At 47.7% G+C, this 27,177-nt stretch overlaps 10 protein-coding genes across 10 annotated transcripts; 4 read left to right on the top strand and 6 right to left on the bottom strand.

The window, feature by feature from the left end:
- Positions 1 to 316: 316 nt before the first annotated feature.
- On the bottom strand, positions 317 to 1,428 carry ARB_05914 (uncharacterized protein; the record flags this gene model as incomplete). Its single annotated transcript, XM_003015557.1, has 3 exons — positions 317 to 697; positions 783 to 1,100; positions 1,183 to 1,428. 3 exons carry the CDS (start codon positions 1,426 to 1,428, stop codon positions 317 to 319), a joined length of 945 nt encoding a protein of 314 aa, XP_003015603.1.
- A 357-nt stretch (positions 1,429 to 1,785) lies between these two features.
- Positions 1,786 to 2,300, top strand: ARB_05913 (uncharacterized protein; the record flags this gene model as incomplete). The annotated part of the gene is made up of 2 exons (XM_003015556.1): positions 1,786 to 2,056; positions 2,077 to 2,300. 2 exons carry the CDS (start codon positions 1,786 to 1,788, stop codon positions 2,298 to 2,300), a joined length of 495 nt encoding a protein of 164 aa, XP_003015602.1.
- Positions 2,301 to 3,123: 823 nt separating this feature from the next.
- Positions 3,124 to 7,967, bottom strand: ARB_05912 (telomere length regulator protein (Rif1), putative; the record flags this gene model as incomplete). The annotated part of the gene is made up of 3 exons (XM_003015555.1): positions 3,124 to 4,626; positions 4,686 to 4,955; positions 5,010 to 7,967. The coding sequence occupies 3 exons, from the start codon at positions 7,965 to 7,967 to the stop codon at positions 3,124 to 3,126; spliced, it is 4,731 nt and encodes a 1,576-aa protein (XP_003015601.1).
- A 693-nt stretch (positions 7,968 to 8,660) lies between these two features.
- Positions 8,661 to 9,433, bottom strand: ARB_05911 (glycosyl hydrolase, putative; the record flags this gene model as incomplete). The annotated part of the gene is made up of 2 exons (XM_003015554.1): positions 8,661 to 9,194; positions 9,260 to 9,433. The coding sequence occupies 2 exons, from the start codon at positions 9,431 to 9,433 to the stop codon at positions 8,661 to 8,663; spliced, it is 708 nt and encodes a 235-aa protein (XP_003015600.1).
- Positions 9,434 to 11,662: 2,229 nt separating this feature from the next.
- On the top strand, positions 11,663 to 11,967 carry ARB_05910 (uncharacterized protein; the record flags this gene model as incomplete). The annotated part of the gene is made up of 2 exons (XM_003015553.1): positions 11,663 to 11,772; positions 11,835 to 11,967. 2 exons carry the CDS (start codon positions 11,663 to 11,665, stop codon positions 11,965 to 11,967), a joined length of 243 nt encoding a protein of 80 aa, XP_003015599.1.
- A 1,923-nt stretch (positions 11,968 to 13,890) lies between these two features.
- On the top strand, positions 13,891 to 15,709 carry ARB_05909 (MFS monosaccharide transporter, putative; the record flags this gene model as incomplete). The annotated part of the gene is made up of 2 exons (XM_003015552.1): positions 13,891 to 14,190; positions 14,297 to 15,709. 2 exons carry the CDS (start codon positions 13,891 to 13,893, stop codon positions 15,707 to 15,709), a joined length of 1,713 nt encoding a protein of 570 aa, XP_003015598.1.
- A 602-nt stretch (positions 15,710 to 16,311) lies between these two features.
- On the bottom strand, positions 16,312 to 16,779 carry ARB_05908 (uncharacterized protein; the record flags this gene model as incomplete). The annotated part of the gene is made up of 2 exons (XM_003015551.1): positions 16,312 to 16,403; positions 16,506 to 16,779. 2 exons carry the CDS (start codon positions 16,777 to 16,779, stop codon positions 16,312 to 16,314), a joined length of 366 nt encoding a protein of 121 aa, XP_003015597.1.
- A 933-nt stretch (positions 16,780 to 17,712) lies between these two features.
- On the bottom strand, positions 17,713 to 18,920 carry ARB_05907 (uncharacterized protein; the record flags this gene model as incomplete). The annotated part of the gene is made up of 3 exons (XM_003015550.1): positions 17,713 to 18,594; positions 18,648 to 18,703; positions 18,830 to 18,920. The coding sequence occupies 3 exons, from the start codon at positions 18,918 to 18,920 to the stop codon at positions 17,713 to 17,715; spliced, it is 1,029 nt and encodes a 342-aa protein (XP_003015596.1).
- A 3,179-nt stretch (positions 18,921 to 22,099) lies between these two features.
- On the top strand, positions 22,100 to 24,022 carry ARB_05906 (cytochrome P450 oxidoreductase GliF; the record flags this gene model as incomplete). The annotated part of the gene is made up of 7 exons (XM_003015549.1): positions 22,100 to 22,285; positions 22,366 to 22,648; positions 22,815 to 23,031; positions 23,065 to 23,423; positions 23,490 to 23,634; positions 23,700 to 23,745; positions 23,801 to 24,022. The coding sequence occupies 7 exons, from the start codon at positions 22,100 to 22,102 to the stop codon at positions 24,020 to 24,022; spliced, it is 1,458 nt and encodes a 485-aa protein (XP_003015595.1).
- Positions 24,023 to 24,219: 197 nt separating this feature from the next.
- ARB_05905 (uncharacterized protein) lies at positions 24,220 to 25,806 on the bottom strand (the record flags this gene model as incomplete). The annotated part of the gene is made up of 1 exon (XM_003015548.1): positions 24,220 to 25,806. One exon carries the CDS (start codon positions 25,804 to 25,806, stop codon positions 24,220 to 24,222), a length of 1,587 nt encoding a protein of 528 aa, XP_003015594.1.
- Positions 25,807 to 27,177: the final 1,371 nt, after the last annotated feature.

The raw sequence follows: 27,177 nt of genomic DNA, 5'->3' as shown, positions 1-27,177 counted from the left end.
GGCGTTGGGCAGCATGGAAGGCAGAGCTGATATCTCCCATGGCTTCCCTTCGATAAGACAGGTAGAAGCAGTTCCTCTGAGGATTCCAGAGTGTTTAGTTTTGTTATCCTTTTTTTATTTTTATTTTTTTCATTTAGTCAACGTCATCCTGGATGTGTTCGGCATGTTTGCCGGGAGATCCAGCTCGGTACCGCAGAAGTCGGCTTTTTAATTCAAGTATACTCATAGTCAAAGAGACGGCAAGATATCTCTATACAGTCGTTGTTATATTCAAAAAGTAGATCATAATCATTATATCACTGGTCTCTTGCTCTTTTCACAGCCGACACCGAATCGTCTGCCCTCCTTCCCACATGTCACCTGGCTCCAGAGTCTGCCATCCAGATACAGATCCCGCCTCGACGCAGACCATGTTCTTGTAGGCTTCGTCCGGGGTGAAATCGGCCATCCCCTTGGCCTTCTCGATCCACGGGTTCCAGACGACCATGTCCGTCAACGCTTCCCGGGTTATGGAGAAGACCGGCTTGCCCGAGGAAGTGACTATGACAGGCGTGGCGGGGTCAAGAGACTGGTAGACGCGGTCTACCTCGGAGGAGATGGTAATGGCGTCGGACTCTTCAGTGAACGTGGATGCACCGCGGAGTTTGTCGACAAACGACTTGGACTGAAGACCTGCAATGCACATCTTTGAGATGTCCTACCGATAGCCAAAATAGTCATCAGCCAATCAGCATCCAAATGAGGAGAGTATAAACATCCAAAGAGCAGAAAGAATAATATACATCTACTCTGAAGTAAGTATGCAGCAGAGACTGGAACTCAAAGGAGGTCGTTCCCTTGTTCTGGACCTGCAGCGAAGTGATCAAGCTCCGGGGGCTTAGGGTGACACTGTACACTAGGCCAAACTCGAACGGCCAGTCCTTCTGGAACTTGTCACTCAGCATACCCTTTGACAGGCCAAAGTCAAGCTTGACACTGGCATCTCCTTCGGTTTCCGAGGTGGATTTGCCTAGAAATTCCCAGTAGGCGTTGCGGGCGAAGCCATGCTGCGGCAGTGCAGATGTTGCATGTTCCTTTGGAGGAGGGCCAAACACCTTGCTCTACTGTTAGCCACGGACAATTCTATGTCTGGTACATGTCCTTCTGTTCGAAATACGGAGTATATAGAGAGGAATGGCGTACTGGGAAGACTAAGGGGATGCCGCCGCGGATGGGCTTGGAGCCGTCTAGATGAGCTCCTTCGCTGAGGAAAAGCTGCTCTGACCCGTCGGCGAGTTTCCACGATGTCACTGTAGCTCCAAACAGGTTGACAGTAATCGATTCTCCGGTTGCCAGCGATGCTTCAACGCGGTTCTCGAGGACGGAGACGCTGGGTCCTGGTGCGGAGGAGGATACGGGGATGGCTGTCGGCTTCTTTGAACGCTCCATCCTCGCTATATTATGTAGAAGTAGGAACAGAGAACGAGAGCACGTATAAACAGACAAAGACGTCTCGAGATGCCGTTTCCTGTAGTTCTTCGTTGTCGTTGTTGATGTAGTTGTTGATGTAGTTAGTTGATGCGGCTGCGATTAGCCTAGTTAACTATTGGTGGGGCAGCCAGAGATGACTTCATTGCCTGCACGTAAATATTTACAACATCTAAGACAAGGCAGACGGACAGAGCCGAAGACACACAGGAGATGAGATGAGATGAGATGAGATGAGAAGAAGGAAGATAGAGGTAGGAGAACATGGTTATTACTATTAACTAACGGTATGATAGGCTCATCACTCGAGAGAACCTGATGGGTATCGCTGGAAGCAGACGTATAGATCACCACTACGGCAGAGAGAAACACAAGCAAAAGGGAGACACAGTATTATATATGTGGCATCTGAGAGACCATTCGTATCCGCCCTTCCAGATGTTGCGCATTCTAGACGAAGATAGTGGCACCGAGAGCGGCAGCAATGACTGCGTTGCTGACGACGATGGAGGCAGCGGCGTTTCTATTGACAGCTCGTTAGCCATTGAGACCAGAAGACAAAGAAGAAGTGCAAGGGAAAAGAAAGCAGGTGAATGAAAAGAAGAATAGTCTTACTGGGTGTTGTTGTGGGAACCGCCGTGGCTACCACCATGACTGCCCTTCTTGCGCTTCTCAAGGACAGGATGTCCCTCGGCCAAATGCTTGACAGGCTCAGCAACCTTGGCTGCGGCGTCCTGGACGCTATTCTCGGGCTCGTTGGGCATGGCAGCGACCATGGAAGCCAGGAGGAAGACGGCTCCGGTAACGGCAGAGAACTTCATGTTGGCGGTTGAGGTTTTGGGGGGTGGGTGTGTTTTGTATAGAAGCGTTTAGAGAGAGTCGGTGACTGGAGAGCTTGGAGTAGTGACTGGGGGAGTGCTGGCTGAAATGGAATGCTTGAGACGGAAGACATGATGGCCTATATATAGCCTGCATGGTAAGGGTTTGATCTCGCTCACGAGCACTATCTGAACCTCACATCATTAGCGGCGCGCCGGACGGAGTACACGTCAGTCCAACAAGCTACAAGGCGCTTTGCTGCTCAAGATCGCCAGGATACCACTCGTGTCTTCCCGAATGGGTATCCATTATTCCGTATTCTGCGCGACGCAGTCTCGATATCTCTCAGCTTCGGCGGGTTGATCGAAGCCCCCTTTTCTCTTCTTGCTTTTCCCCTGCTCGCAGCTCATCGTATCCCAGCCCACCACAATCCATCTCTCTGCCGCTCAGCCCACTCAGCTGCACAAGCATCAAGCCTTCGCTCGATCTGGCAAATCAGCGCGACCGCCAGGCACACCGTATGCGAATTTGTGTTTGTTTAGAGCCTCAACTAGTTTAGGCTTAATTTTAGTGTTGGGGCTGATCTCGTATTAGTTTATCGTCGCTTGGGGGTGCTGCTGGCTCCATACACCAGCAAGAAAAAAAAAAAAATGGTACATTATTTACTTGTTACTCTGTGGTAACTGGAACGAGATCACGATAAGGCTGTTTATCCTAATGGGGTATTCAATTAACTCTAAACATACATGAACATTAATCAGGGTGTTTCATAGAGGCGTTGGCGCCTCAGTCTGGCGTGGTGGGCCCAAAGAGGTGAGAAGTGAGAGATAGATTTGTTCACTCGCTTCTCTTGAACGCATTGTGGGCCTCCATCTTGATGTCAAACATCACGTCATCCAGCTCGCGGAGGGTTGACCTTCCAAAGGAGACATTCCTCAGTGAGCCAAGGATGGCCTTAAGTGATTGGAGTATTGATGATCCTGGAGATACCTGCTCTCGTGCTTGGGATTCAGGAGGCGGAGGCGTACCAGACTGTTCGGGCTCAATCTGGGCACATTCAGCTTCCGCATTACCTTTAGCTTCTGTCGTCTGCCCAGACAGAGCTGCAGCAGCTTCACTTCTCTCCTGCTCGGGCTCAACAATATCGTTGCTCTTGACTTCAATCTCTTTATCAGCTGCCGTCCGTCCGCGAAGGCGCAGTGACCTTCTCTTCTTCGGTGCTGGTTGAGAACTTTGAGCACTTTCCTGTGTCTCTTGACTAGTTTCTTCCTCCATACTGGGGCTGGATCTCTTCCTTCCAGACCGCCTTTGGCTTGCCGATGGTTTCTTCGTAGTTGACGAGGTAGTGGCAGCAACAGCTTGAATCGGCTCTGGTAACTTTCCTTCAATAGCTACTTCAATGGTAGGCACCCGCACTGGCTCTGGGTTGGAGCTGCTGTCGTTTCTCTTCCTCCTTCGGCTTCCTAGCTTCTTCTTAGTCTTTGATGGTTTATCCCCAGGCACACTGAGGTCCATTGACAATTCAAGATCTTGCTCCAGCTGCGAGGCAATTTGCTCCTGTAGTGGGTCATTGAATGAATCAGGGACCAACTCATCCTCCTTGCCCGAATCGGCTTGTACTGTGGGTTTTGATCTCGAGTTCGGCCTGGGTGTGGAGTCCGCATCTTCATCTTCATTGTGTATAAGTTGGGAAGGCTCTTTCGTAGGGGCGCTCTGAGCTTCGTGGGGGCTCGTACAACTCAGCTCATGTGTGGCGGGCTCTCCTTGCGATGAAGGCACTGTCTGTGGTGGAGATGAAGGTGGGTCACCATTTGTAGAAAAGCTCCATTCAACATTCGACGGGAATGAAGTTAAATCTAGATTGGTATATGATGTCCGTGGACTCCTGCTTGCTGGCGTTGGAGAAGACTGGACCTCTTCAATAACATTTGGTGCCTCTGGTGGAATGGTAGGAGTGGGGAGGTTGCTGTCAAGTGGATCAAGTGTTTTGCACCCAGATGACGGCCGTGACGAGTGCATCTCGGGGAAGATTATAGCTGCATCTTTTCGCTGCCTTTCTCTTACAGCTTTCTGGTTTTCGGTCATGAACTGGGATTCTAATGGCCCACCAATCCCACACTCTGGCTCAACAGTCACGAATTGGATTTGTGAATCGTCATGACGAGGTCGTTTGGGGGTAGTGGTGTTATGTTTCTGCCCTGACTTCCTCTTACGGCTTCGCGTTTTGCTACTCGGGGGAGAACTTGAGAGTTTGCTGCCATCTTTCTTTGGTTCTTGGACCGGTTTTGGAGTGACAACATCATCCTGCGAACTGAGATATTCTGGTGGAGGAGAGATAGACTAGGTTCTACTGTTAGTCAAAGGTGGCATGCGAACCACGGGTTTCGTACTCTACATACCTTTGTTTCGGTGCGTTCTGGGAAACCTGGTAGCTGAATCTCAACGTATGGTTTAAGTCTTCGCAGGATTGACTCTAGCGATGCTGGGTAAAATAAGCTCCTTTCTAGGCCGAAGGATGCATTCCACATGGAGATGAATTTGTTCACAATAGATTTGTGGCGAGATTCAAAGCCAGCCGTCATCAATGAGGCCAGTTGCTCTAGAGTCTCGCTGTTGGTATTACGGAGAGATGTGATATTGCAAATAGTGACCGAGGTCATAGTCCGAGCCTGGTCTTGTTAGCGTAGTTTTAGTTATAATACAAGGAGTGATGATGGGCTTACTGAATTCAATATAGACTTGTCAACGCAGGACTCTGCGGTCAGTTTTTCGCTGGGATCTGATAACCATGGAACAATACCAGTTTGCAGTCTCTCAAGCAAGGTGATACGGTAATGCTCTGGGCACCGCTCAAGCCATTGCGAGACAGCATCAAGAAAAGCGAGTATATCAGGAATGCACTCCCATGATTGGGCATGGTATAGGTGTAAGAGGATATCGTTGGTCAGGGAAACAACCTTCTCACAGAATGGTTGAGGTTTCGGGCTTGATTTGGTCGTTGTGGGCAAATTGATTGACTGTACTTGTGTAGCTTGCTCTCGAGGAAAAGAAATTGGCTCCATGAATAAGCCCATTTCACCGAAACCAATGGATACACCGTTCCTAATTGAATGGCCAACGAACGATTCAATGAAATGGGACACTTGGGCATCACCCTTTTCATTGCGGACTACGGCCACCAGTGACCGAAACAGGGAAGACCACTCCAAACTCTTGATACCATATCTTGTTCCACGTTCGAGGATGGCTAGAACCTTGTCATAGTCACGGGCTGAGGTTTCGTCTTTGCCCATTACGTTGGTATCAGGGGTTGAATTTGCGAGGGTTTCTTTTGTGAAAGTCGAAGTGCACTTCCAGACCTCTTCGACGGAGTCATGGTTTAGTTCAAGGGCCTCGCTAGTGGGCCCAAGCAATGACTCTGTGAACTGGCGTAGGGCTTCCAAGCGGGAGCTTCTGGAGGTCCGGTTTCGTATGCCAGTTTCAATGATACCGTGTAGTAATGATTTATAGCGTGGGATAGAGACTGGGTATGTAGATAGACATACATATTGGAGAAGGTGTAAGAGGGGAGTTCTGATGACACCGTTAGGGTGGGGGCGGCGGTGTGTAGGGGTTTGAGCTATGCTGAATGTTTCCGTCGAAGTCTTGAGAAGCATCTTTTCGGTAAAAGCAACTGACCCAAGGCTATGTACGACTGTTTTGACGAGGAAGAGGAATTGGTTAAAGAAAATACTGTTCCCATCTTTGGCTCTGGAAACAGCAGATATTCCGGTTTTTTTCCAGATTCGCTGAAGGCTCTCAAGGATTGAACCAACAGCCTCCATTGTCTCAGTAGAGGGCTGGATTTCTTTACTAGATGCATCTGCAAGACTTCGGGAGAGGTGAACCCAGGCTAAACCCGCCGTAGAATCTTCTATGGAGGTACTTTGTTCACTGAGGAGGTCAAAGAGGGTTTCAAACACAGGCAATATCTTTGATACCCTAGAACGGACCCACTTGCAGTCCAGTCGAGGGAGGTCTTCCGGACCAACTTTAGATGTTTCAAGGGCCTTTTTCTCGTCCCAGATTTTCGGGGAATCCCATAGTAACATGGCTAATATTCTGCAAAGTCCCAAGGCATTTCCAGAGCTCCACTTTAAGACCTTTGAGGTGGGCGCTAGCATGTACTCCGTCCAGTGCAAGTCCAGGCGTTCAAATGGTGTCCCGGGTTTGAAGGAGTAGTAAAGAAGGTTGCAATAGCTTGAAAAGGCGTGGTCGTTGTGAGTTCCCCGTTTGGAAGTCTTTCTTCTCTCCAGCTGTGAGTCAATAGGCTTGAATAGGAATTTAGCCATACCCCTGTTACTCTCGGAAGACTGCTGCACTACATAGACTAATCTGTTCCATGCAAGAAGTGCCTGTGAGTTGGTGGTAAGATCACTGCAATTGAAGCATTTCTGGATGACCAGCATCCAAGCTTTGAAATGGGGCCACTTCTCTACCTGCCATCGAGGACCACGAAGAAGAAGGGTGACAACGCTCCAGATTTGTGGTACATGGAGACTTGTTTCCCGACTTGAAATCATACTAGTCAAACGATCACAAAAGTCATTCACAAACTTTGTGTCTTTTCCTTTATCTGTGGGAAGGTTCAGGACCTCGTCGATTGCCTTGAACACAGGGGTAGACGGGCCCAAGGAATCAGTTATCCGGAAGCCTAATTGGAGAGCCTTTAACCTAACGTCCTTGACCTTGTGCAGAAGGCCAGCAATGAGATTATCCATCCAGAAGTTCGCATGAGATATGAAGATGGAGCGGGCTTGGGAGAACAATCGATCGTATATATTTAGTCGTAGAGCAGTTACTGCCTTTCCTCCAACACGGTCCGGTCCGCTGCTGATGGTTTCTAGCATCTTGGTAGCCCTGGAGCTAGTAAGGATCTTTGGAGAGAAGTTTTGAATGCTGAGAAGTCTCATATAGTCAATAACGATATTTTTGGGAGTTGAATTCTGCTGGATCGAGGAAATGGCATGGTCGAGAATGTAAGCTTTGAAGTCGTCTGGAATCCGAGGGGAGGTTTCCGGCTTGAAGACAAGCATATTCAATAGGTTAAGAGCCTGATGTGGCAACGAGTAATCTGAATCGTCATGAGAGGAAGGAGTGGTGTTGATATCTCGCTTTATCCAGCCAACGAAAAGATCTATGTTGTCAATAATCGAGTTTGAATCGGGCTGGTCGCAGTAGGCAGAAAGGCTGCCAACGAGCTGGGAGTAAGCATCTCTCCGTAGAATATGAGAGCTCCCCGAAAGCTGCTCGATAATAGAGCTAAGCATCCCCGACAAGTCGGTGGATGGACTAGACCTAAGCTCATCTGACGGTATATTGTCTGATATCACTGTCCGCGATTTAAGAATGGACTTGGCTGGCACACTTTGGTTTGAGGAAGGCGGCAGAGACCGTAACCGCGTGGGTGGCTTCATGCTGTGATCTGTGAACTCCGGAGGTTTGATATAGCTAGCCATGGGGGAGAAATTGACTCGTTTTGACCGGGAGCTGGAGAGAGGTAGCGGAGACGCATCTAAGGGCGAGAATGCGGTGGTAGGTGCCACGATTGGGATCGAGTCATCCGCTGACTGCGAGGCATCTCCAATTGCCGAGGAGGATGCCCTTGGAGGGGTCGGAGGACGAATTTCCTGGTCAACCATCTTCGTCTTATAACAAGTGAGGCGGTAGCTACGGATCTAACGCTCGCCGACCCAAGGTTGGACTGAAGCAAGGACACGCTGAATAAAAAAAAAAAATCTTAATAAAACATGACGAGAAAAAGAGAAGGTACCGAAGTGCTAGAAAGAGGAACACCCATAAACCGCCGAACAGGGACAGACAGTCAAACAAAAAGAGAGTGCGTGGTGGTGATGATGTTGGCCGCAACCTCGACGTCTGCGGTTGAGACGTTGAGGTTGGTTTGCGACTTTCCCGCGCGCCTCTTTTTCCTCTTTCTGACGCGCGCAAAAAGTGGAAAAAGTCGCGACTTTACGCGCCGGTGGCTGGGAGTCACGTGATATTAATTAACGCGTCTCTGGAAAATAATTTATCCGTGATGATTAATTTCACGTGATATATCGGCACAGACTTACCTATTCTGTCCTGTTCTATTTTTAGGTCACTCAGGCACACCTTCTTTCAACTTCAACATTTTTACAGTCTACATGTGCAGTTGTTCCCACTTGCTACTATGTCAAAGGAGTCTCTTTCTGAAGTTCTTAGATTCATAATGTATATATATATATATATACTGATATATACTGGAGATAGATGTCAAGGGTTACATATCACACTACCCCCCCCCCCCAACTCTTATCTCCGTTTGATGATATGTACAGGCTGATGGAAATGATTTAACCACCCTTGGCGAAGCGCTGGAGCTGGTCCATGCCGCCGTTGAAGATCTCAGAGTCACCACCGAAGCGGTAGGTGTCGGCGTTCTGCCAGAAGGTGTGGTATGGCCAGCCACCTGGTGGGGTTCCAGGACTGGAGGCCCAGCGGGCGAGGACGAGAGGGATGGTAGTACCGAAAGTCTTGGTGTTTCCGGTGCAGGACTGCCACCAGTCGGGAGAGGTGTAGATCATGGGGTAACGGCCAGTTTTGGCGTTGTAGCGGTCGGAGAAGGCCTTGATCCAGGCAATCATGGCGCTGGCGCTGAGGCCGTAGCACTTGGGCTTGCCAGAGGTTCCCTCGAGATCAATCATGCCGGGGAGGGTGATACCATCGTTGGACCAGCCACCACCGTTGGCGAGGAAGTAATCGCACTGAGCGGTAGCAGAGGTGTCAGGGTGGGCGAAGTGATAACCACCACGGATGAACTTGTTGTTGGTAGCACCAGTGTACTGGCTGTTGAAGGTGGAGGACTTGAAGGTAGTTCCCTCAGTGGCCTGATGGGCTGTTAGCTCATGTGGTCTTTTTGCCCAAGGCATATCGTTCAAAAGAGAAAGCCAACCTTGATCATGACGAAACGGGCACCACCATTGTAGGCAGCCCTGAAGTCAACATTTGGCTGGTAGCCAGAGATGTCAAAGCCCTGGACGCTTCCGGCACGGGTGTCAATCTCGGCGGCGGGGGCAGCGACAGCAGCGCCGGCGGCAGCGGCGACAGTGAGGAGGGAGAGCTTCATCTTGATAGATTGATCTGCTTTTGTTCTTGTAGTTTGCTGCTTTTGCTGCTTTGATTGTTGCTGATCGAGTGAACCTAACCGGGCGAGCAGAGGCTTTATATACTCCTCAGATGGGCTCGGTGTTGTTTATCCCATCTCTCATTATCCAAGCCGCCACCCACGTTGGAGAGTATCATCCAATAATGCCGAAAATCGCTGGGATGGGACCTTCAGATACTCGCCCGTATTCGAAAATGTACAGTGGGACCCCCAATTCATGTTCATAAACCTTGCCCCATAGCTCTATGGGAAGCTTTCAGCCCAGGGCCACAGAGCCTTGCACAACCACTCAGCATGCTCACGCTGGGATCTAAAAATACACCATGATATTACAACTAGACCCCGCAAAACCGTAGTCGACCCGAGATGATCGTCGGGTTGCAGCGCAGAAGATATTTGAGGCGGCCTGAAAAGCAATATCACCGCACGTGCAATAGGGTGCCGGAGACAGTGGAATAATTAGAAGATGCCAAACAGTAGAAGCGATGGAGTTGGAAGTTGGAGTCGTGATGGATATACGGAGAATGAAGGCCATTAAAACAGGACCAGACCGGAACCAAAGCAAGATGTACGGGAATGGAGGCTCCTCGGTGGCATTTTTCTCGCTACAAGGTAGCAGTTTGAGCACAACCAAGCTCAAGGGGTCTATCGTGAGCAAGCTATCCTTTCTTCCTTGACGCCAGCAAAGAATATCAAGCATCGCATCCCGTACACTGTCTGCCTGTCTGCCTAAGTGAACGGACGTAGCATCAGGCTGGTGGTCACCATGTCCTGGTTAATTGCCTTGCACCAAAGCTTCGGCCCTCGTAAAAAAACTCCTTAGCCTGAAGAGTGGATGGTAGGCTCCCAGAATAATCAGATTGGCCAGCCCGTAAGCCATGATCTTCAAGTCACCCCTCGCTCACAACAAGGGACAGTGTTGGTATTCTTGAAAAGTACCTCCAGCCTGCGGAACTCTGTGCTTAGGGCTTGAACAAGCTCCCTGACCTGTTGAGGCGAAGCTTGGTGGTGGTGATCAGGGACCGTCTCTGCTGGTCCGCACGCATCGTATTCTGATATCAGACGTTTCTAACTTTAGACAGAGACTATAACTGGCTCCTCCCAGTTGGTGGACTAACCAACGAACTAACCAGTAGTTAGCCATACTTCGTCTCGCTCATTTCGGTCTCTCCACGGAACTCGAAACGTGGTATGGAGTCAGAGAGGTTATTGTGATACCTCCGGTGGCTCAAAGCTCGTATGTCTGCCGCGACATCCTTGTTGTTAGCCATTAACTAGTTATGCACTCAAGATATTGGGGACGAGGGGCCTGCTCAGGTGCCTGGCTCTGGCTTTCTGACTTCACGCAGATGCGCACCATGTAACCCAGGGAAGCGAGACCGAGCCATTTAAGATCCCTGCCAGCCATCTTCTTAAAATGCCTTCCTTCTACGGAGTATCTGACTATCGTCGAGTTAGTATTATCAAATACCCTCGGCAGATCGTCAGGCTTCAACTTGCATCTTGGACGTGGAATTGCTCAAGGTCAACCGCGGCCGCAAAGTGACATCAAAAGAGTGAGGACGGATGCACGAAGCTACGACGGTAGTATTGCTAGCTTGCTCTCCGTCTGCATCTCGGGATGCCTCTCCCTGCAAGTTAAGAGACAAGCTGGGAGGTTTGGACCAGAGGAGAGTCATGGGGAACTATGGAGCTTTCCAACATGCAAGAACCCGCCGAATCTCGCCCGACAAGTTTGTTTTCTTCGTGGTTAGTCGGTGTTGAGCTGATGAGAGTCATGGTAACGTCACAGTGTGCTGCAGGATGCACGAAGCTGCTGTTTTGCTCTCTCTCTCTCTCTCTCTCTCTCTCTCTCTCTTGGCCAGAGGCACAGACTGACTCGCGGAACGGACATGAATAGAAGTACAAGCAGGATCCCCTTGCAGCAGACTCAATTCTCGAAAATACGCCTGAAGATCGCCTTGGGGACCTTGCATGCCCGATACCCATTTTTGTGCAGTGTAGAATTTCGGTCGAATATCAGACAGCGAACTTGTGTTCATGATTGTGAGCTATGCACAGGTATACTCCCTACAGTACTAAGTACTATTGCATAAACACAGCATAAACAAGTCTTATGAAGGCTGACCGGTTCGGCGGCAAGCTGACACCAAGGGACGTTTTGATTAAATATTAACGTGTGCATAAATTATGTACAAAATCACCCCCATTTACAAGCCATCGATGGTTCCGACTTGTCTTCCAGCTCTCCTGCAGCAGTTCTTGAAGCAGGTTGGGTTTCTACCATCCATCCAGCAGTGGTAAGTGGACAGATCGGTATTGTAGTGCTTCTTGTGGCATTTCTTGCCGCAGTCGTACGTAGGCCTAACGGCTCCGACATGGGGAGTGTTTTCGCAGAAGTAGCAGGTTCCAGCAAGGACCTGAAGGGGGAGAGCAAGGAGAACAATGGCGGAGAACTTCATCTTGCTGGAGGGAGTTTTGGTATTATCGATTAATGATTATGGGGTTCTGGCTGGCAGTTAGACGGCTGCTCCTCAAGCAAAAGGGGCTCACATCATCTTCTCACCTGATGGGTTTCAATTGAACACTGGAGACAAACACTTGTTCCGGCTTTGGATATTTTATTTGCGAACTGTCAGACGGTAAGAATGGCGCTCTTTTCCTCCGGGGTTGAAGTGCTTCTCACCTTTTGATGCCTGCTTCAAAGGGATCGAACCTGTCGCAAAAAAACTCCCCCAGACGGCATTCTCTCTGGCCTTTTAAATATTCGACATCTCCCCATCGTCCACATAAAGGGGAACGGAGAAGCAGCACATCCGTTCCGCAAATAAATACGAGTAATCTCTGAATACGACGGGAGAACTGGAGAAAACGGCACTTTCGGTCAGGGGCACGCAGCTACCATTTGCTGTATCCGGCTCACTTGGGCAGCAGATCGCATGGACGACCTTCAGCCTCAACGGAATATGGAGCCCATGTTAACAAATAAGCCTTGAAAGACAAGCATCCATAGCAGTCAAACCAGTCAGACTGGTTCAAATGCCCGGGAGACGGTCGAGGTTCCGCTCTAGCTCGCAATGTGAAACCGACACCCTTTCAGAGTGCTAAATATAAACAGAGCTAGACAGCAAATAGCTAACTAGTTAGTGGACTCAACCACCCACTGTTCTGCAATCTGTGTCTTCTCACGGAAGATCAGCAATAATATGAAAAGGTCAAAGCATGCCTCGACTCGGAGTCCTGAAGGCCCGCCGGCCCTGACGGGAAGAGATGAAAATTTTCACGTCCAAGTATGAGATCTCTGGGGAGCCTGCCACAAACAAAAGGCAAGATGCCAGCGGTACACTGGTATGATAACCGTGATATCATAAGAGAGGGTATATTTATCAGCCCACAGTGTTCTCGCGATTCTGAGTGTTGTCAAGCTCACCAACCGGATGGACATGACCGGTTGTCTAGTGTCTCTTCAGTCCTTGGTAATACGCCGTACAGGAAGCCAGCTTGACATCTCTGGTGGTAATACCTATGTCGCAGCTGTGAGCATAGCAATTGACTGATATAGCCGTTGAGAGATAGAGGTATGTTATTCATTATTTTCCCGTAATAACTAGTTAACTAATGGATCCAAGTGTCAGTTAGCTATCCTGGTGAAATCGGAGACACCAAGGTCGTCACCGTCACTACGAAAACCCAACTGGCCCAGCAGCGTCACGACAGCACGGCTATCCGACACTTGATGACACGATCACACATATCCCCATCTCCGAACTACGACGGACCCGTCCCTCCGGGTTTGCCGGTATATAAACAGGGCCACCTATGACGTCACAGCTGCGCTTCTCTGGCTCGCCCGAAACACCCGTCAGAGGCGAAACACTTGTCCCCAGGAAATGCCGAAGCCTGTCAAATCATGTCTGATGCTGAGAGTTACATGCGGAGTACAAGATTGACTTCATGTCACTGCTCTTTAGCACAGTGCACGCCACCAGTTGCCCGTTATTACCTGTCATTGAAGCCCCCAGACGAGACGGGGATGACCAACGATGGTGCTCATGTGAATCGATAGCCTGTGGATCTTTGGGCTGAACCGATCATCCCAGCAAATTCGGATGAAAAGGTCAATGATTAGCACTCGGCTGCCACTCAATCCTCTCTGCCTGCCTAGCATGCAGCGGAGGGCTGTGGAATCTTCCCCTGCTGCGCCATTGGGTTCCCGCCCTGGGGACTCTCTGGGGCCAAACCATGGTTCCATGTTGCCTTTTTATTATATGGGGGCTTGGGCTCCAAAATAATTCCATTGCCTGAAGTTTATAACCTGTTTTACGCCCGGGTTTTTTTTCCCACAAGATCGGAATTTTTCACTCTCCCTTCTCCATTGCTCACTGGTGCTTTTGAGAGGACCGAAACATATGGACAAGATGTTCAAGAGCAAGGCCCCCCCGTCAAAGGAGGCCGCAGGCGCTCCTCCTGCTGCTGCAGCAACTGAGGTAGAGATGGCTAGCTACCCTGCTGGTATGGTGACTACGCCGATTCCTCGATTAACATGGCGGTCCGCGGTGATGGGGGTTTTTGTGTCAATGGGAGGGTTCCTCTTCGGTTATGACACTGGACAGATCTCAGGTATTCTGGAGATGGAAGATTTCAAGAGGCGATTTGGCGAACCTAGTCGCAAGGACTACATGTTCTCCAATGTTCGTGCTGGATTGATTGTGGCGTTGGTAAGAATACCCCAATTCTCATGTACTTATGCATCCATTGGAGCAAAGATTGATCTCTCTTGCTTCTTGCTCTTTCGGAGGCTAATCAGCAATTTCATGATGACAGCTCTCGGTTGGAACGTTGATAGGTGCCCTGATAGCCGGTCCCTTGGCCGACAGGGTTGGACGGAAGTGGTCAATATCTTTCTGGTGCGGAATCCTTTCAGCTGGTATCATTGTCCAAATTACTTCGGAAGAACCAAGATGGTACCAAGTAGCTATTGGACGGTGGGTTACCGGCCTAGGAGTCGGGTCTCTCTCTCTACTTGTCCCTTTATATCAGGGAGAGAGTGCTCCTAGGCATATCCGCGGTGCTCTAGTCAGGTATGCTGTTTCCCTATATGTCTCTGCAAATTATCACAAGCTAACATGTCCATTAACTACCAGTACCTACCAACTATTCATCACACTCGGCATTTTCATTGCCAATTGCATTAACTACGGAACAGAAGCTCGTCCGGACTCTAGTTCCTGGCGAATCCCGATGGGAGTCACTTTCATCTGGGCAGCTATCCTAGGATTCGGCATAATCTTCTTCCCTGAGACACCCCGATATGACTATCGACACAACCGAATTGAAAAGGCCAAGCGAACAATGATGAAGCTCAACGGAGTTCCAGAGAACCACGAAAAACTACATGAAGAGTTCAATGAAATCAAGCGTCAGCATGAAGAAGACCAACTTACCAAGGACCAACCATGGTATCAGATATTCTTTGCGCCAACTATGCGCTCCAGATTGCTTCTTGGAATAACACTACAAGCTTTCCAGCAGCTGACGGGTGCAAACTACTTCTTCTATTATGGAACTTTTGTCTTCCGAGGTGCTGGTCTGAGCAACAGCTACGTCACCCAGATGATTCTAGGAGCTGTAAATTTCGTCGCTACCTTTATAGGACTCTACAACATCGAGCATTTCGGAAGACGTAAGTCTCTCATTGGTGGAGCTCTCTGGATGTTCGTCTGCTTCATCATATATGCCTCTGTCGGCCACTTCGTACTTAATCGTGATGAGCCAGCATTAACTCCCGGAGCTGGTAAAGTGATGGTTGCCTTCTCATGCCTATTCATTGTTGGATTTGCATGCACATGGGGACCAATGGTATGGGCTATCATCGCCGAATTATACCCATCTCGATATCGTGCTACCGCAATGGCAATGGCAACCGCATCGAACTGGCTATGGAACTTCCTTCTGGCGTTCTTCACGCCCTTTATTGTTGGCGACATCGATTTCTTGTACGGCTTTGTGTTCGCTGGCTGCCTGATAATTGCTGCCGCTCTGGTCTACTTTGGCGTCATTGAAGGTGCAGGACGGACTCTCGAGGAAATCGATTTGATGTACCATTTGCACGTCAAACCCTGGAAGAGCTCTAAATACGTTATTCCTCCTTCTTTCCAGAGGAATGGAGATTCCAATGGAGAAAATGGAACGTCTGCTCCCGCCTCTCAAAGTCAACCTGCAGAGCTTGCTACATAAACTACTCATGGGCCAACTCCCTCATTGAATGATATCATGTCGTTGTGTTCTCCAAATTCAGTTTTACCCATAGCAAGTTAAATCACATTATACCGAACTGTTGGATTTTGTGTATAGCGTCTGATTTCACTTCTTGGTTGTATATATATACAGTTTATTCCCATGGGCCTAAAGTCAGAATTATTCTTGACTGTAATATTGTCAATTTATTCATTTTTTTCATAAGCTTTTATTTCACACAAAATAGCAACTCTACCTTCAAGTTGCACAAATTTTATGCAGTAATGCAGTCCAAGTAACCAAATGCTCTCTCTAAATAGTGGAGAGCATACCTCGGCTCCTTTGCATTGTAACTCGAGCCTCCATGTCAGTGGAGACGTCTTACAGCCTTGAAGCGGGTGAAAGGGCATGGCGGCTGGGTATTGATCCCATTGGCGGAGGCCAATTATCGTAAAATCCCAGTGGCAGCGGCTAAGGGTGTTTTTTTTTCTATGAACTGGGAAAACGGTGTTACGAACCTAGAGAAACACTTTATGAGCGGAACCTCTCTTTCTGTGCCTGTTCATATACCCAGTCGTTTAGACCAGCACGGTTTCTATTTTTCACAAAATTAAGTTGGTTTCTGCCATCACTTCATGTTCTTGGGAAATGACAAACCTTGCGATCTCAATGGCATAAAACTGCATACGGACAACTATATGCACAACCGTATGTTAGCGTTGAACGTTTCCTGCGTTATCCCTGTATAGTTTTCCCCCAATACCACACAATGCTTCAGGTTTTTTGCATTCCTTACCGAAAATAGTCTCTTTTTCTCCGTACTCAAATTTCGGGTTTGCTCTCAAGAGAGTACCAAAGTTGTAATCAGCAACTTTCTCTTCATACTGCTTCATCCAGTTTCGCCATTTTTCCTTGCCAGCCTTGCTCTTCATTTCATCCTCATCAATTGTCGCGGCAGGGTCGAAGTCAGGAAACTCGGTCTTGAAGCTCTCATATATCTCATCATCCAACTTTGTGAGTCGAAGCTTTGATCCTGGTGCTCGCTCGAGAATGGCCCAATATGTTGACATTTGCTGCACGGCTGTAGGCAACGTAGGAGGTGAGTAAGATGTTTACCTCGCGGAGTGTGAGAAGCGTAGAAGCCAAACCTTTAACCGCAAATTGCTTTTCCATCTGGAGTTTTTGTTAATTTCCTTGCACTGCAATACTAGAAGCGGAAGTAAAACTGCTTACGTCTTCCAAATTCTGAGCCGTCTCCGGGTCGAACGAACCCAAGCCTGAAGCCATTTTGAAATAGATGCGCCTTTATTAAATTTGTATGAATAGAGGCGGGGTGAAGGAGGGGTGAAAGTTGAGCTACACGACTAAGACAAAGGCTCAGGCCGCGAAGGATAAGAAAGATAGGTATATAAATGAAGCGGAATGGCTTGGATATGAGGATCGTATAAGCCTTAGCCTCGTAATAAGCCTGTGAGGTTTGGATCTTGAATGTGCATCAGGTTGTTCTAACCACTACGACTGGCGCGCCAAAAATAATCGATATCGGATTATTAGGACACCGACGTCCCGATAAGATTATTATGTAATATTTGCCAAGCCTCACTAGCGGCAATGTATGATTACGTCATTTTATTTAGTTTCGCTGGCATTTCTTTGTTGCAAAGAAGACAAAGGGACGAGAAGAGAGTATATAAAAAGGAGGTAGGGGGAGGTTAGGAATATCTTTTAGTTCCATTTACCTTCGGGGGATTGTACCGATATTTTGTATTCATATTAGATGTTGCAAACAGACTACTTATGCTAAACCACCGAGATGGATAGGAGGTATATAAAACAGTACATTTATGCAAAAAGAATTAATCGAGTTCTTCGATTCGACCTTGCTCCACGGCCGTTCGAACGGGATTTTCAACATTAACAACTCCTGTAGCACGTAGCCTGTAAGAAGGTAGGATAGTTAGCAATGAAAATCCCAAACGTTCCATAATTAAATGGTGCTATAGTCAAAGAGTGTTGGAATCTAGGAGACAGTACCTCTCAAAAAGCACAAAGAGTCTCTCAGCTTCTCGCTCCTTCTCTTCCTCAGTCATCTCGGGTCCATTGTCCACAGGCTCAGCATCGAAACGTTGACCAGTAATCGGATTAATGGCCGAATTAAATTCCTTGTTACCCTTTGAGCTGTAGGCTTCCTTTGCACTTTCAGGGATAGCCATATCATGGGACATGAGGAAGCCGGCAGCAAAACCGTACCCTACATTCCTCACAAATTCACTGGCATTGCTTCCGGATAACTCGAACATGAGTGCCGAAATGCCGTCTCGCAGGCTAGGCGCTACGGGAGATGTTGACAGCCGTAGTAAGCGGGATGAGAGTGTATTGGATTGCCCTATAGGTAGATCACGATCGTTATCTTCAGGAAGCAAAAGCCATTCCATGTATTTTCTCGGGCCTTCCGGGGCGAATGAGTATATTTTCCTCAGGAGAGTGAGTAGTGGAACTGCGAGAGTCTCTAGATCAGATGGCTTATGCATGGCTACCGCCTGGTCAAGGATATTAATCAGTTTATCCACATTGCAGTTCTGGTCAAATTTTGGGAAGAGTGGATTAGTGCTGAATGGCTTGCTTTTCTCCGCCGCGAGATCTAAATTCAGCAATGAGTTGACCAGATAGTTGACTGGAGCCTGCAGCGGTGGAGTTGGTATCTCAATGCGACTTAAGATTTTGAGTATGTGGGGTATTGACGGCGAGAATGCTGCAACTTGATGAGGATAGTAGTTTGTAATATTAAACATCAGTTTGAGGGTCTCTGAGAGAGCAAGTTCATCGATGGGAGTAAGTTTCTTCTTTTTGCCCTTGGAGAACTGCTTGGAATGTCGATATATATGCTGTACTGGTGTTAGTCTTTCAGAGAAGTAACAGATCGGTGTCGGTGTCATACATTATTGATACTCTCTCCCAGAGAACACTCGCTGAACAACTTATCAAAATCCAGATCTGAATCGTAAGTCGTTAGGAATAGTAGTCGTGAGCATAAAAATTCATCGTCCGAGTTCTCTTCCTGTTTGTACCCTCCAAGTTAAACGACGTAATACCGCTTGTGTCGGAAACCAAAGCACGTACCTTCAGCTTCTCTGCCGCTTTCCTTCCATTTCCTAGGTCGACAAACCGTTGGCGTGTGGCCTTCTCGAGCAGCAGCGCATTCGCTAGACATCGTAAGGCTTCCCGGTATATGATCGCATCTGGTTCGTCGAACCCGTACGTAGACAGGGTCGCTATACCCTACAAACACAGTCCGTTAAAACCGTGACGTTGCGCATACAAAACTGTCCGCTTCCATACCTCCTTTTCGTATATGGGGTCTGCATTTTCCAGCTTTCGACCGTGGACTCGAAGTTTTTGTAGGGTCTCGATCAGCTCTATTATTTAAAACGGCACGTTATTATGACGGTCAGTGCATGAAGAGGGCGTTTTGTGGCGGCGCATACGGGACGTCTGAAGGGACTTCTGGTCCAAGTCTGACCGAAGGGTCTTGAGCAGGTGGCTGACTTCGATTAACTTCTCTGATATTTGCGATATCGTCGATTAGCGAATGCGCGGGAGATAGTTAGGGGCTGCGGCCATACCTTCGCCTTGAAGTTCTAGAGTGTCCATGATGTTTTGATCGAGACAGGCGCAAATGGGGCAGGCCGACAAACAACAGGGCGTCGCTTTCGTCCTCTTCTCGTCTTAGGATATTTTCGATATACGTGTCAGACGGGCGCCCCTGGATGGTTCTTAAATAGTTGAAATACTTGGTCAAGTCGCTGGTTGCTGGCTAGCTAGTTCGTTGTTCTAACCAGCTAACTAACTAGTGCAGGCACGGGTACAAAGGGCAGCGGCGGCGGCGGCGGGGCGGTTGGCACACTTCTTGGGTCTCTCTTCTTCCTCGCTACGCCTCGAGAGCCCGGAGCGCTTTCTAGGGAAAGCAATCAATATTAATTTATCAGAATTATTATCTGGTTAATCTGGGGATAAAGAGGCTTTAACTAGTTGCAGTGGGCCATGACGCTTAACTAGTTAAAAAAGGTTTACTTTTAGCTGTTAAGGCAGGCCTGGGCCATATATAACCCTCCCCTTTACGTACCGCAGCCTAGAGACCGATAGGCGAGGGCAGACGGACAAGTATTGATATTCTAGGGCGTGAGGATTAACTAGAACGGTTACTGGAAGCTGGAAAATAATGTTGCATCATCGTGCATGCAGCATGTTTCGGTCCATCGACAGTAGTAGATACAGCAAGAGTCCTCCAGGGCCGCTAAAGAACATCCAAGAAGAGTCTTCTATCAACTTTCATTATTGTGTTCGGCCAGTCTAATGCCCTAGTCACAGTTGCTAGCACGGCACAGCGGGCCCTTTTCTTTCTTCAGCGCCATGTTCTAGTTAGTTACCCCCGCAGCCTAACTTATATTCTGTTCTTTGTTCATACATGGAAAAATTAGCCAAGGGGTTTCCACCTATAAAGGGCGGGCTGGCCCAGTGCAGAGATTTCGGCTATGAAACGAGGCACTGGTCTTGACCTCCCGGCATGTTGGGGAGACATGTTATTGCTGGTTGATTTTCTATGACGACCACCGCAGTCTTCGACAGAGGGAGATGCGGTCCTCGCCTTCCACACAGTATTCGCGACCGGGGTTTGATATCAACCACTCGCAGTTGGGAAGACAGAAAGACCCTCTGAGCAGGAAGGCCTTGCAGTTCTGGAAATACGGCCTGACGATCCAGACGACAGCCGAAGAGTTTGTAATAGTGAAATGCTCTTTTGTTGTACATACGGTACTAGACATCACAAGGATGGGTTAGAACGTCAGTGTTTTCAGAAACCTGATTATTTTCACGATACCTCACGCATAACCGTTCTCAGCGCAGTCCGTTTGTTGGAGCAGTCCAGCGAGGCCCAATATTTCCTCTTCCTCCTGGACCTAATAACCTTGACAACAGGTATGGTATCTCGTGTATGTCTGAAAGAGTTATGCAAAGTTTTTGGTGAAGCAAATTGTTATTGTGTGACAGATATCCTGATTATGGCAGCAATGGGGAACTTGGGAAGAAAAGGTTGCTGTAGAAATGGTTGTGTTATGAACCTGAATGTTCAAATCTAATCTAGCGCATTGCACTGGGCCAGGAGCTGTCAACGCTCCGTGAAGCAGTACTACTCATAGAGTAAAGTGATAGAACTTTCAATATATCTCCCTTAGAAAATTAACCCTTGGAAAATCAATTTATCAAGAATTAGATTGGGGTATTAGTATATTTTGTTAAGAAGATTTGGCTTCAAGATAGCGGCGTTCATTAGATGACGAAGAAGCTGTAGGTTCAGTGATAAGGCATCCCAGGTCACTAGAGTTGAACATCAAATAGATGGTGTTCAAAATCGAGTTTGACATATCGAGTCCGATAAACAGCGTCAAGATAATTTCTTTAATATCCAAGAGTTAAGGAAAAGTCATAGGTTTGGATGCCGATGTGGGGTTCCATCTGTCCACCAACGATATATCAAATTGATCCCCGTCAGGATGGCAGACAACGCAGGAATCAGAACAGGTTTGAATGAATGTCACCAGCCGTACCCCGTATATATGGCTGCCTTCCTGCACACCTTATACTCTCAGTTGCCGGAGAACTGCGCATCTGCCATGGAATCAAAGACGGGAGACGAGAAGAAGTTGACGGCGTCCTTTTGATATTTGATATTTGATACTTGGATGGATCGAAGAAGCCGCGGGTTGTTTTTCTCTCTCTTTCCCTCTTAGGTTCCAAGATTTATAATCACGTGATAAAATTTCAATCATGTGATATTAATGTTTATGTAACAAAGTTTTAAGGTTTGCATAAAGTTTATTTGAAGGATTTTAAATGTGGAGAAAGCAAAGTTCTTGATGTTGACGTTGATTTGCAGCCGAAAGTCCATGTCTCTGCTGCTTGACTGGGATGAGGGAGAGCGACATGCAAGGCTGAAACCCAGACGCTTTGGCTGAGAGGGGGCTGTGGTGATACATACAGATGGATGGGTGGAAGATGTTGCCGCTTGATCTGCTGCAAAGGCCGCTTGGGCGGGCTGTTATACCTGTTTTGCAAAGTAAGGGAGGCGCCAACGAATGAAAGGACAGATTTTGTGCGCGAGGAACAGCGTACGTCGATTCTATAATACGGAGAAAGAAAGGGGCCAAAATGCAAGGGATCCTAGCAGCCGACCAGTCAGGACTGTGCCATTCGGCCTGACCTTTCACAGCCGATGATGTACCCACAGAACTGGCCCTTCGCAGTTTGCTATATAAGGCTCCAAGCCTGCCGGACAGGGCACAGCAACAAGACAGCTAAGAGAATCAGTCGAATAACTTCGAATCAATAGTCATGGCCGGGTTGTTAGAGGCATATCCAACCACCCATCTCTGGCTGGTTGTTCTACTTCTCCTCGGAGTCCTTTGGATATGTTTGAAAGGTGCTACTGGTACCCGAAAGGTGCCAGCTACTGGCTTCCCAGTTATCAAGCTAAAATCAAATGACATGGAACCAGGTATTATCGAAGGATCCAAGCTGGTATTGACCACATCATGCCCTTTGAACAAATGCTATTATTCTAAGTAAAAATCAGATAGTTCTGACATGAAAGTTCACAGTATCCAGACCAGCCTTATGAAATCCAAGTCCCGGCAAAGCAGATGATAATTCTACCTCGTAAATACTTGGATGAGATTAAGCGGTTTCCCGAGAGCCAGATGAGCTTCAAGGCTCTTGTTAAAGACGCAATGGCTGGAGAGTATACTATGATCGCAACCCACGATCATAGCTTGGTGACTGCTCTGCGGCGTGATCTGACTCAAAACATAGTGCATGCCCACGAGCTGCTCCAGGAAGAAGCTATCTCAGTCGTTAAAACCAAGCTTGGATTTTGTGGGAATGGTAAGTTAGGTACCATTTCTGTATACTCCCAAGGCATGCTTTTATAACACTGAAACTCAGACTATGCACCGGTGAAACTGTTGCCTACGCTGCTTGACATGGTGTCTTCTATGACTAGCCGTGTGTTGGTTGGTCTGCCACTTTGTCATAACGAAGAATGGGTAAGGCTCCCATGTATTCATGCTTTGGAAGGTGCTGACAATAGGTATCAAGCTGGGATGTATATTGAAATATACTGAAGATGCATTCAAAGCTGGTATGATTCTGCATATGACTCCAAGCATAATCCACCCGCTTTTGAATATGTTTCTTCCGCAGCTATGGGCTGTGCGACGGCATTATGCTACCGTTAAAAGGTTGGTGACGGCATACCTACTGGTACGGTAAGGTAACTAATCGCATATATAACGAAACAGGCTGCTTAAACCGATCCTTGAAGAACGCATTGAAAAGCTCAAGGACCCTGCATATAAGCCTCCAAGGGATATGATCCAATCCTTCATTAATATCAACCCGCAAAAAGGAATGTCCTTGGATTTTCAGGCCACAAACCAACTCATGGCCGCTTTTACATCAATGCATACAACCTCCATGAATGCCTGCCATGCATTATTCCATCTTGCTGCGGCACCAGAACACGTGGCCCCTTTGAGGGAAGAGATTGAGACGGTTTTAGCAGAAGAGGGGGGTCTCACTTCTAAGGCTGCCATGCAGAAGCTCCGCAAGCTGGACTCCTTCCTTAGAGAGACTCAACGGTTAAACCCATCGTCATTCGGTAATACCTCTTTCTGGCCTCTTTAATCTACAGGAGGTGGAAGTTAACAGCTATTCACCCATTTAGTTGGCATGGAACGCAAAGTGTTAGTCACTACAAAGCTATCTGATGGTACGGTTCTACCAGCAGGGTCTATACTTGGGTTCGATTCTTTCCAGATAAATTATGATACTCAGCTATGGGAGAACCCTGAGAAATTTGATGGATTCAGGTACGTGGCATGCTTCCGAATAGCCTCACATTAACCAGTTAATGCTTACACTTTCAATCCTGCAGATTCGCAAGGCTACGGGCTGCTGATGGAAATGACCACAAGTACCAAGTACGTATAGATGGTTTTAGTACCTCATAATAATAAACTCTCTAACACATTCTAGGCCACTTCCATTGGACTTGAGAGTCTCTCGTTCGGCCTGGGAACACATGCTTGTCCTGGTAGATTCTTTGCTATTAACGAAACCAAAATTCTCCTTGCTCATTTGATAATGAATTACGATTGGGCTTTCCCAGACGGACAAGGACGACCGAAAAATTTTACTCTTATTTCTGCTCTTCTTATCAATCCAGAGTCTGAAGTATTATGCAGGCGAAGACAGTAAATTTAATCAGGCACGGGTCCGGGAAGATCTACTTTGGGAAACATAAAATGGGAATGAATATTATATTAATGCACAATAGTGTCGAGGTTAGATACTTTTTTGAGAAATTGATTATCATATTACTGAATATTTCGTAAGTCCGTTTCATAAAACGTAGCGAGGTCATGACTCGTTTTCAACATATGAAAAAGGCATGTTCAATTGCCTTCACTCAGCTTTTTCCACTGAGGAGAAATTGAAAGGATCAGGGCCATGCTAGCAGCAATTATCCCGATTATAGAAACTATCTCGATTCCCCCATGATATGCGTTCAGCACCAGTTTCAAACTTTCACCTGTAAATTCATCACGTAAAGAAGTGGTAGAAAGCTGAATGACTGTCACTACCTTGGGATCAGTGCTCGTAGCTGTGAGTTTTCGTATTTTACCAATGAATGCAGCCTGGGATGCTTGGTTGAGAAAGAAACCTCCAAGAGACTGTAGAAAGAATGTTGCGGTGATAATAATTGGAAGATCTTCAATTTCAACCAAACTCATGTTCACAATGATAGGTACCTGGCAGGCGGCACCAATCCCGATTCCGGTGATAACTTGGAATGTTGCGCATTTGTACGGTGTCGTTGCTGCGTCTAGAGTGTAGAGGAGACCGGTACCTATGATTGTGAAAATTCCTCCAATGACCAGCATTGGGGTATAGTACCCAAATTTGCCGATTAGGTAGCCAGAAAGTATTGAAGAAGACGATATGGCAATCATTAACGGCATCATACGGATCCGTGACTCAGGTACCGACGCTTCATCAAGGGCCTGTGCGTATGTCGGCAAGATATATAGATGAGCGGCCAGAGCCCCTGCGAGAAAGAATGTAAAAGCAGTACATGCAGCTGTATCCCGGGTAGCAAAAAGTCGAAGCTTGATGTTCGCATACTTCCCACTCCACCACTGGGAAAGGAAAAAAATGACCAAGAGAACTCCGAATGCGAAACGGGTGACGGTAGTTATTGTGTCGCTCCACGAATCTGTGGTTTTCTTTGATTGCATCGAGATGACATAGCAGACCATCGCAGGCCATATAGTCACAAGCCCCGGAAGGTCAAGCAGGAGAAACATTTCCTTCCGTGATGCTGGCAGTGGGATAACCGTTGGCACTATGGCGAAACAAAATAATAGAGCAATAAAACAGAGGCTTCCGATAGCGGTGTTGGTATAAAATATCCACCTATAGGACACGGAGCCAAGGAAGAGCGTCCCAATATATGCACCAGCAATATTAGATGTACCATATGCTGCACCAAGGATACCGATATATAGCGGACGCCGGCGTCCATTTTTTATAGTGTGCCCAACAGTGGTATAAGCACCGGTTATGAGCCCTCCTCCAGCTATTCCGGAAATTGCACGGCCAGCAATGAATGTCTTTGATGTAGCTGCAGCTCCGCAGATAATCGAACCCAGTCCGAGAATAAGAAGGGAGATCAAGAATGCAGGTTTTAAAGAGAAGCAGCGGTAAATTTTACCCCAGCTGGGTTGAAGGCTGGCAAATGTCAAAATGTAGGCATAGCTATACCATCCAGCATGCTCAGTATCGTTGAAGTTGCTTGAAATTTGGGGAGCGAGTGTCGCAAGAATAGCAGGCTCGAGAAATGTCAAGAAAATAGAGAAAAATAGAACAGCAACAAGCCCGAAGAACCTCACTCTGTCGCCTATTGTTGATGGCTTCATGGCGATACTGGTATCTGGCAGCTCTACTGGCCTTTTCGGGGACTTCTTTTCGGGTTCCCACATGGTATTTTTGGTAAAAACTGGCACCGGTTCTGTGAGAATTATAACCGATGGACAACTCCAAGGAAGAGAAGTAGAGGTGAATTGCAAGTTAAAAATCAAAGGCAAGACACCTGACAAAAAAAAATATTAGTATGTGTGATAAGATCAAACAAAGCTGGCGTTTATCTACTGTTGAGGGCGTTAGATCTACGTACACAAGATGCTATAAGACAAAGGAGCCTTGAAGCGCCGCTAGCAAAGAAACAGCTGATCCCCAATGTTTTGTCCAATAGCACTTGCATATATATGTACTGAAGATCGAAATCATTATTTAAGGCGCTGTTCAACCTGTTTGGTCAATGGAGCGTGCCTGAGGATAGGTTGTGTTCCTGTTTTGTGGGTGATGAGCCTGAGGCGCTCTGCAGCTGCAGGGTGCGATCATCTCCCGCAAATGGTAGTCAGACAACCGGTAATGATTGAAAAGGGTATAATTGGCTTGAAGCAGAGCTTTCAACTACTAGATTCAAGGAGCCTAGTAAGAGTAGCAGCACTGGGTTGTTGCCATGGTTCATCTGATGGTAGGACGGTGGCTGGATATCTCTAGGGATACTTCCATCTTGCTTTGATCCAGGGGGGCCCAGTGAGTAAAACCAAACAGCTAGTTCGCTGGATGCAGGATGAGTTGTCGTGACATTGCAGAGCAGTTTAGTTCAACGAGCGATTCCGAACTCTCGATGTGGTCGATATCAGGTTGTTGTCTGCCACTCAACTCCACGACATAGACAGGTCAACCATCAGCGTAGCCTCGTTCATGACGTCAAGTATGCTCTTATAGCTTTCATTCCTCTCTGTTGCGCAGATATTTCCGATGGTGATTACGAGGTATACAGCGTGAGCGCCCATCGAGAGGCCTGTTCGCAGATTGGTTGTGAGCATCGCTGGCTTTATCCGCTTCGAGGTGTGATTGCTGTATCTTCACGGCCGATCTCCTTTACCCTCACCCTCTCACACTCTGCCATAGAAACCACCATAAGCCTGTAGTTATCTTCGTCCGCGAAGCCCTGCTAGCCACCGGTTGGAAGGCTTGCCCTGTAAGTTAACGACTCCACGGTCTTCTCAATCGACGAAAAGCAGCGATATGAGACGGCGTAGATAGCCCACCCATGCCAGCCTAAATCGAATATATATCGCTCATTGTTGGTTTTTTGGTGTCGTAACTATTGCGAGTGCTGGTGGTTCTGTTGTTGTTGTTGTTGTTGTTGCTGTGTTGCGAGTGTTGTCTCGACGAAGGAGAAAACACCCAACGTCAAGCCATCGCCAACAACGTCAATCGACCAACAACGCCGTCCCAGCCTCGACCAGACGGCGGTTGTTGTCCGCGCCTCCGTCCTC

Source organism: Trichophyton benhamiae (genome assembly GCF_000151125.1).
Source record: "Trichophyton benhamiae CBS 112371 chromosome Unknown Abenha-G-c-322p01.r1, whole genome shotgun sequence".
Taxonomy (NCBI): Eukaryota; Fungi; Ascomycota; class Eurotiomycetes; order Onygenales; family Arthrodermataceae; genus Trichophyton; species Trichophyton benhamiae.
The sequence above is the reverse complement of the archived record's forward strand: the minus strand, read 5'-3'. Positions and strand labels throughout refer to the sequence as shown.